This window comes from Penaeus vannamei, chromosome 36 (genome assembly GCF_042767895.1).
Source record: "Penaeus vannamei isolate JL-2024 chromosome 36, ASM4276789v1, whole genome shotgun sequence".
Classification (NCBI taxonomy): domain Eukaryota; kingdom Metazoa; phylum Arthropoda; class Malacostraca; order Decapoda; family Penaeidae; genus Penaeus; species Penaeus vannamei.
In genome coordinates this window covers 3,983,977-3,993,976 of record NC_091584.1, presented here as the reverse complement: position 1 = coordinate 3,993,976, position 10,000 = coordinate 3,983,977, and the positions used below count along the sequence as shown (strand labels likewise).

The window sequence follows — 10,000 nt, the reverse complement described above, 5'->3', positions numbered from 1 at the left end:
GGCAGGGTGTTCTAGTGCCATTCCCTGCTTAAAAGTCAATTTGATTTTTAGGATGTATAGAAGTAGTAAACATATCAAAGACCAGTAGTGCATTGGAACCTCATAGCACAATAGAACACTTAAGTACCACACATGATGATTAGCCTAAAAGTATAGATGGAGCACCACTTGTTTCATATAGAGCTGAAATGCAGTGATAGATGTTTTCATACTTGTAGTAAGATTGATTTCAAGATCATGAGAAGAACCAGTGAAGCTAGACCTTGGTTCTTTGCCAGTAGATACAGAGTTGCCACATCTGAAAACCAATCTTTCAACAGAACGTCCATCCAGTCTAGAAGTAAATCGTAAGAAGCGCCTCACAGTCACAGAGGAACTGCTCACAGTGGCAGTAGATGATGATCAGCATTCCATCTCATCACTCAGTCAGCACAGCGATGATGATGATGATGATGCTCAGATGCTCTCACATGATGAATTTACAGACATGTTGACTCCAGATGATATTGACACGCCTGATGAGCTTGAGGAATCCATCATGGAGCGTAAGTTGTATAGATTCAAAGCAGATGTGTCACTTAGATTATCCCAACCGTTTTTATTTATTATTATTTTTTTGTCAATGATTACCTGTTCCTGATGTTTTTCATAAATGATCTTGAACTTGGTGTGAAAAGGATAGGTGGAGGATTCAAATGATAAAAAAAGAAGCAATCAGATTAATCTTGAGAAGTTTACTTAAGTTTAGAATTGAAAAGAGAGAGGATAGGACAGTAATTAAATACATTATAAAATAGGCTCTCCCTCATAAAACTTATTGTGATTGATGTTTCCATGAATATTTCATTTTTTTAAAGAATATGACATTGATTTTATCCTAATACTATTGTCTCAGTTTGTATTATCATCTTTTAATGATCAATTATGTTTGATTCAGTTATCAGTCTGCAGTTTTGGTGTAAGATTGTGCTTTTGTAGTGTGTTATTGGCATTTTTGATGGAATATTATGAAGATATCTGCATGATTATTTAACGTCTTATGAATAGATATTCCAGATAAATAGGATGATGTGAAAATGTTAATGTGTATCTTATGGCAGTAGAAAAATATGTTTGTTAACCCTCTCTGACATATTACTTACTTAGATATACTTAATAATGTTAAACAGTAATGTAATATTATTATCTTACTCTTGTGCATCTCAAGTATTTAATATTCATCTGGTAGTGAATTTTTTTTTAAAGGTTATAATGAAAGAACGAATGAGCATGAGATGCTGTCTAGTATTCTGAAAAAATAATACTGTAGAAGTAAAAGTAAATGAAGCACAAGGATTGTGATATATTTTAAAAAGGATCACAGATATATATATGTGATTTTAGAAACCTGTTCTGATGCATGAACTGTATTTTTACAATATGCATTGCTGTTGTTTCTTTCTTTTTGGGTCAGTAGATGCATGATCCGTATGTGTAGATCTGTGTGTGGTGTATATATATGTGTATTATTGTATTGTTACATTGCTATATTATTAGAGATTTACTTCTGTCTTTCCTCAGGTCTTGGTCCACAGCCAACCATAGAACCTCTTCCAGAGTACACAATAACGCAAGAAACCTCAGAGGAAAGGTCATGGCGATCTGTCGTAATATCGGGTATTGAACGGCGCATTGACATGAAGGTAAGCTGGAGTATGTGCTCTCTTGCTTAAGCATTGCATAACTTTGTTTGGTTTCTTCTCAGTTGTAGTGTGTCTGTGGCTTGTTTTAGGGTTGTTTTTGTCTTATTAATTAGATTAAATGCAGTGTTTTCTGTTTATTTTTTGTGCCACATATATTAATAATTTGGTTACATATTTTATTTTACAATATTTGTGACTTCAGCCATCAAGGATACTATTATAGGATCATAATTATTACCTTTTTGTGCTGAGTGAATAAAAAATTCTACATCAGTTTAGACAGGTGCGAACACATTCTTTCAAAGACATAAAAATCAGAAATATATTTTGACTGTTGTAAAAAGTTGTTATTTGATTTATTGAATTGTAGACAATATTTGACATGTTGATGAATCTATAAAGGTTTTAATAATACTTAAACTTTCCCCTTCAGGTCATTGAACCCTACAAGAAGGTGCTAAGTCATGGAGGCTATCTTCCAAGCAGTAATGAAGCAATTATTGTCTTTTCTGCATGTTTCCTGCCTGACAGGTCACGCAAAGACTATGATTATGTAATGGACAACCTTTTTATGTAAGTTTCTCTTATATAAGTAAAGAGATGTACAGTTTAAGACTAAGATTTACTTTGATAAATAGCAAACACTCTGTATTGTAATTTTAAAGGCTAAGAAACTTGTTATCTATTATGGGTATGTAAGTAGCTGATTTAAGAGACTAAAAAGGGAGTTATGTACTATTAATGATGAAAGCCTGTACTATTGAATATTACCTAAGAGGAACCCTTTTTCATTGTTTTCAAAGAAAATTAATTTAAGGCAATATAAAGTGATTATTATTCAGTACTTGAAGGTAGAAGTAAATGGGAAATATCTGTTCATTTCTGTTTTCTACTATGTTGAGGGTCTTTTTTGTGCCAACTGGATGATGTTTCCTTATTATAGTTGCCCAGACCTGCTGAATATATTCACAGCAAGAGATAATTTATGTTAGAAGATGCCCCTATTTTGCAAATAAGACTTGTCTATTAATTCTGAAATGCATTATATGAGGATCTATTAATTTAATGAAGGATCTAGTATTCCAATTCTGCATTGAAAATTGTTTTTCCATTTTTACTTACAGAATCATGAAAAGTTATTTGATCACTAGGTCCAAGTTTGATTTAAATAGTTGATCCTATGAAAGGTGATATTTTTTACCTTCATTTACTAATATCATATATTGATGTTTCAGGTATGTCTTGACAACCTTAGACCAGTTGATTGCAGAGGACTACGTATTGGTTTACCTTCACGGGGCCACAACACGAGGGAATATGCCGTCCTTTGCTTGGCTGAAGGTATTTGCCACATTAAGATCAACTTGATTTTTGCACTTGAAGATAACAGAACTCCTGAATGCCATACAACAAGTTCTTTGATATCTATATATTATATTGATTTTAAAAGAGATTATAAGACAGATATGCTGTAATAATGTGATATGTATAATGCACCTCATGATCACACAGCATGCAGATGAATAAATATAGATATGAAAAATGTACACAGGTTATTTAACTATTTACAGATCTACCTACCTACCAACCTACCTGCTTTCCTACTTACCTATCTACCTACCAACCAATCAATTTTCCAACTAGCCTACCTTACCTGCTGACTTCCTCAGAAAAATACCAGTTTACTTACCTACATGTGTATATATGTACCAACCTACTTACCTACTGCCTCCCTCCCTTCATCTCTCCCTCTCTACCTACCTACCTACCTATCTACCTACCTACCTACCTACCTACCTACCTACCTACCTACCTACCTACCTACCTACCTACCTACCTACCTACCTACCTACCTACCTACCTACCTACCTACCTACCTACCTACCTACCTACCTACCTACCTACCTACCTACCTACCTACCTACCTACCTACCTACCTACCTACCTACCTACCTACCTAAATACCTAAATACCTTCAACAAAACCTTTTCTTCACAGCAAAGAATAGATGCTAAAATCTTTGAAAAGTGACCTCTGACCCCTATTTTTCCCTCCTCCAGCGCTGCTATCAGATGATTGACCGACGTCTGCGGAAGAACCTGCAGGGCCTTTACCTGGTCCATCCGACGTTCTGGGTCAAGACAGTGGTTGTGATGACAAGGCCTTTTGTCAGGTATTACCTAGGATTGTATACATGTTGAATTATGTTGATTTTTTCCCCCTCATATTAGTTTTGATTTGTGTGACCATATATTTGATTTCTTATTTATTTATTTAGTTTTATGTCAGATTTTGTATGAATAATTACTAGGATTATGACTGATTATTTGATTCATAGATGTTCATAAAAGATGAACAGTCTCACAGGATAGGAGTATTTCTTTCTTACAAAACAGATCCTCATGAGCAAACATCTAAGACTGTTCTTCAGATTCGGATCTTGGAATTGATTTGATACTTGTTCTTTTCCTTGGTGCTTTTGTAACCACTTTATTTATATCTTCGACACTCAAGCTTCCTCTTTCCTACCTCCCAAACACCAATTATAGCACCTTCAGGTCACCTACTAGAAGTGGTGTGCAGAGGTCTGGTGTTGCCCAGGGCCAACTCCTTGATTGTGTGCCCCAAAGACTCAAGTATAAGGCCTAGTGCTTAGAAATTTCATGAGAAAGGGAGATATTTTGAATATGTAAACTCAGATGAAATATGAAATAAACACTTTATTCAATTTAGATATAAATTTCAAAATTACTATCTTACTTCCCTCTCTGATTGAATGCCCTTCCCCCATTTGGATTCCTGAGGCCACCGCCCTTTTGGCTCCCCCCCTCTGCACACCACTACCCACTAGGAAGACTTACAGGCCTATGCCTTTCTTCATGAGTTTCTTTAAATAAATCAATTCTTCTTTTCCTTCAGTATAAGCTTAGTTGCAGCCAGTGGTCATGATTGCAAAGGAAGTGAGCAAGAAAGCTTATTGATCTTACCAAAAAACATTAGCTGATTCACATTTTACTAACAATTTTGCTTGGTATTATTGATGGGGGCTAATTCATTGCAAAAGTATGTATATATAAGGCTTTTAGATATAAGCATAAGTTTGTTTCTATTATTTTCTTCTATTTCAGTGCCAAGTTTGCAAGGAAACTCAGGTTTGTGAATAGCCTGAAAGAATTATCAAGTCTTATCCCTATGGACCAAGTATGCATCCCTGACCGAGTGAAACAGTAAGTTTCTGATAAAAAAGTTTCAGTTTGCCTTTGGGTGTATTTCATACTGAACACTTCATATAGGATAAAACTATCTACTAGATGTTTGGGGGATTTTTTTATGATTGCCTGAAAGAAAGAATTAAAGAAAAAAAAAAGTATGTTCAAAGAAATTGCTCTGGATAGTTGTGTCAAAAAAAAAGAAAAAGAAAAAGAAAAAAAAAACAATATATGTATATATATATATATATATATATATATATATATATATATATATATATATATATATATATATATATATATGATTAGTTATGAAATTAAATTTTCAAGTAATGCTATAATATATGTCATATTGTCCTTTGTATGTGATTCTTAATCGGCTATGAGGGTGTAATGATGATGCTTTTTGAAGATAAATAATTAAATAGTAGAAGTAAATTTTTTGAGAACTACTTTTCTTTTTAAACAAATTTGTTTTTCACATCATCATGGCTGAAACATTCAAAGTAAAATGGACTGAAATGACTGAAATGAAATCTCAAGAACTATTTACCTGGTCAAATTTTTGCCACATAGAAATGAATATGAGTGCAAGCCCTAAATGAAAATATGTAAATTCTCCCATTTCTTCTGAGAGTAGTTGCTGCATTCACAAAATCTATAACATTATCCTCCATTAATGTCTTAAAAGCAGATTTTTTTTGGGGGGTTGGGGGGTAAAATTTTCAGAAAAGTTTCATATCTTAACACTAACTTTATCTTTGCAGATATGATGAAATACGTGAAAGTTTGTTAGAAAAAGCATGAAGCTGTGAGTAAAGTTTCCATATGTTTAAAAGAATATAACAATAAATAATGTATTTTGATTCAGTAATCTTATAATTTAGGGACAATTTTGACTTTACACTTTGGAATTAATACATGAAACATGTAAACAATAAATCAAACAGTGTCTTTCTCTTGAATTTCTAGAATTTAACCATCTTTTACATTATAAGTTGTATTTAGTTTATCATATACTTTGATTTACTTATCTATACAGATGGAGAATCTGGAGCTTGGAAGGTCGAGACGGATCTTGGCCTTAATCTTAGACATAATGAAGGCGTACTGAGTCTCTGTCAAGATGGATCCAATGCAATTACCTGCATTGATTTCATCCTAGAAGAAGCAAATATATGGACATAGTGTATAGTACAATAGCATTCCCTCTTTGAAAATGATTCCTTTGTTGTTGGTTGTGGATTGACAATAGTGTTGGTCAGAAGTTCTGTGATGAAAAAAAAAGGACATGTAATATGTACGATTCGAACCCAGTATATGTATAATTCGACTAAGCAGTGAAATTTGAAAAAAGAAAGTGATCAGAGGTGTCGAAAGTCAACTGTTGCATCGATGTTACACGTCCGTATATTACTTGTTTCCTATACTCAAAGATAAAAAAGAAATGATATGTGGACAGACTGGTTGTGATTCCCAGCATACCCGCAAGTTGTAAGTGGGTGAGGATTATCTCAGAACATTAGAGCACAAATTGTCACCCTTTCAGATCTGCAGCAGTAATGCTCTGAAGTACTTTATGAATGGCAGTGATTCAATGATGCTCATGTAAATGAATGTAGTTTTCTTCTTCCTCTTCTTCTTCTTACAGAAAATACTATTTCTATTTCATATGCAGTGAGGATGAGACGTGTGAGATAACTCTCATCTAGTACATACTGTTATTATTTCCTGCATAGTAACTGTGAGTCACATTTAACATGTTGAATGTGCAATACACTAGTGTACTGGCATCTGCACATTTAGTTATGGCTTCAGGATAAAAAAAGAAAAAGTTCAACAAACAGGAGAGCCTGACCTGTTATGAGAACTGTGTGCCGTCATGATAAAAACAGTCTTGCAAATCAATATTTTGCCCAAACCTGTGTTGTAATAATAATTGCGTATATACTCACTTCTATGGTATTGCTCTTCTATACATAGTGAATTATATATTTCACCCAGTCACATAGTAGAGACACACACACACACACACACACACACACACACACACACACACACACACACACACACACACACACACACACACACACACACACACACACACACACACACACACACACACACACACACACACACACACACACACACACACTCACACACACACTCACTCACTCACTCACTCACTCACTCACTCACTCACTCACTCACTCACCCACTCACTCACTCACTCACTCACTCACTCACACTCACACTCACACTCACACTCACACTCACACTCACACACACACACACACACACACACACACACACACACACACACACACACACACACACACACACACACACACACACACACACACACACACACACACACACACACTCTCTTGTACAAATTTTCCTTTCTCTTTTTCTCTCTGCATTTTGTCTTTTTCTATCTCTTGTGCTCACAGGCAGGCAGACTCTGGGTTTAAAATATATTGTAGATAACCCATGTAATTAAAATCATTATATATTTGATGGAGCAGGGCAAAATTTTTTAACAGTAATCATAGTATGACAAGAATACTCATAAACATGTTACATTAATATCCACATATATACAATATTGCATATACTGTAAATGTCTGTATCTGTAAGTATGGAAATGTATGCATGCTTTGTGAATAATCTGAAAATACGCATTATAGAAGCATGTGTCTTAGGCAACTTGTTATTATGTATGGAGCCTTTGTAGAATGATATAATTTGTATAATATAATGTAATTGCTAGCCATATTTGCAACTACAGGTAATACAGTCAGGTTTTTGTGCTGCCATTAATTTCAAGTGCATCCTTTATAGAATGTTAACTTGGAGGAAGTCTGTGTTGTGTAAAATAGCCAATGGTTTTATTTTTGGTTTACAGTTGACAGACAGAGATGAGGAAATTGTCCGAGTTATTTGCTTGCACAGTGTTATGTCCTCCAAATTTTTGTACTTGACATGATAATGAAATAAGATGTAAACTATGTTTATTAGACAGAACATGTATTGATTTCTGGAATTATTTTCTGTTTATGATAAGAGGCCTTGTGGATTGTATATTTGAAAATCTCACACACACGCACATGAGCATACGCACACACACGCACACCCACACCCACACCCACACCCACACCCACAGACACACACAAAAAAATCAATGTAAATCATACACACATTCACAAGGTGAGAGTATTTAGCATTCATATAATACATTTTCTTTGTAAAAGAAAATCAAGTTTATTTTTAATAGCAACAGTTATTTGTAGAATCAAATACCCATAATGTATATTACAGTTCTGTTGTCAGATACAAAGGAAAAAAATCAAGAAAGATTATTTTCATTACTTTTACAAACACTGGTTTAGTAGACATTGATGTGCTGTAAATTTGTAAATCCTTGTAAATACACAAAAAGGTGATGGCAGTCTTTACAGGCAAAATAAAAGTTATCATTGTGATCTTGCAAAGGCATAGGAAGTTAATTTGTTATTGTAATTCAATGTGTCCCGTATGAGTCTTCCCTTAACGAAACAAATAAGGTCTTTTTGGCTTTTTAACTACTTGTATTTTACATATCAGCCTTAGAGAAAAGTGGTATACATATTTATCTGCTCATAATATGAATGGTTATAGATATTATAAGAAGAGGTTATATAAATTCAAAAGTTTGAGTCTTGGATTATTTATTATTTATGATTTTCAGGATTGGAGTTTTCATATTGCTTATTGATGTAAAAGATAATGATATTGTAAGTAATTGTGTATACTTTCCTAGCCCTCTTTTACACAAACATGCATTGCATGTACACTCACACTCATACTCACACTTACACTTATACTCACACTCACACTCTCACTAATACTAATACTAAAACACACTCTCATTCACATTTAATTTCAGACTCAATCTACCAGTCAAACGTACATCCACACACACACACACACACGCACGCACGCACGCGCACACACACACACACACACACACACACACACACACACACACACACACACACACACACACACACACACACACACACACACACACACACACACACACACACACACACACACACACACACACACACACACACACACACCAATAAATATATAGTATAAGTAAAAGGAACTGTCGATGATTTGTGTTCTATTAATGCTCCAGTTTCTAATTATGATAATTCAAACAAACCTTCCAACTGTGTCTTGTTTGAGCTGTGTTATAATTTAAGAGATATACATAATTACCAATGTTATTTGACTGATTTTCTAGTCACAGTGAAATCCTTATGTTTTTTGCCCGAGACTTGTGCAAACTAACATAATTTCAAGATAGTGGATATAGTGCCTCCTTTGCGTCACCTTCCTTTGCTTTACCTTCTTGCTGTTGTAGGGTGTAAAATATATTAATGGTGATTTAAGTAAAGTTTTTACTGAATGCTGTTGATTGTGACTAGAGAATTAGTTCTCTGAATTTTATCCTTGAGTTTTTTAATGAGATTCAGTCTTCTGAAAGGAGAATGTCAGTGCAGCACAGACATTGGTTGAAGTGTGCAAGATCACAAGGACAGATGTGATGACATTAGATACTTCCAGCCGAGTACGGAACGTTTGAGAGGAAAATCCTTGGTCTGGCTCAGACTAGTAGTATCTGATGACTTTACACTTATTTTAGCCTGCAGGTCTGTTAACTCTAAAGTAAACTTGCTTCTCCCCAGCATTATCTGTATAACCAAAGAAGCTGTGTTGTCATCCAGGAGTGAGAGGAGAGGAGGTTTTACTTCAGGCTCTGAGGAGATTGCACATCCAGCTTTGCTTTCACCACAAGTCTGACATCAAGATAGTCCTAAGGGTGAAGAGGTTCCTTTCCCTGCCCTCCGTCTTTGACTGGACGGAGAGGGATTACACACCTGGCTTAGGAAGTTCCGCCTGTGGGATTGGGATGGCTGCTGTCTTTTATATGGGGCTCTATAAACAATAAAAAGAAGAAGTCCCACTGTTGACTCCTTTTACCTGTGCAGCTACATTCTAGTTGAAAAATGAAAAAAAAAAAAAAAATCATAGTAGGAATCAAGACTGAGATTGTGA

The 10,000-nt window shown here is 34.8% G+C and overlaps 1 protein-coding gene across 7 annotated transcripts in view; it reads left to right on the top strand.

Annotated features, from left to right (window-relative positions):
• Window positions 1-9,906, top strand: part of LOC113825487 (protein prune homolog 2) — a 104,387-nt gene extending 94,481 nt beyond the window's left edge. For all 7 annotated transcript variants that reach the window (XM_070114530.1, XM_070114529.1, XM_070114531.1 and 4 more), the window contains 8 exons: window positions 321-545; window positions 1,561-1,682; window positions 2,116-2,255; window positions 2,918-3,023; window positions 3,743-3,855; window positions 4,811-4,909; window positions 5,659-5,702; window positions 5,934-9,906. In XM_070114530.1, coding sequence (XP_069970631.1) covers window positions 321-545; window positions 1,561-1,682; window positions 2,116-2,255; window positions 2,918-3,023; window positions 3,743-3,855; window positions 4,811-4,909; window positions 5,659-5,698 — 845 coding nt within the window. In that variant the 3' untranslated portion in view covers window positions 5,699-5,702; window positions 5,934-9,906. The remainder of the gene's footprint in view (window positions 1-320; window positions 546-1,560; window positions 1,683-2,115; window positions 2,256-2,917; window positions 3,024-3,742; window positions 3,856-4,810; window positions 4,910-5,658; window positions 5,703-5,933) is intronic.
• The last annotated feature ends 94 nt before the right edge of the window (window positions 9,907-10,000 follow it).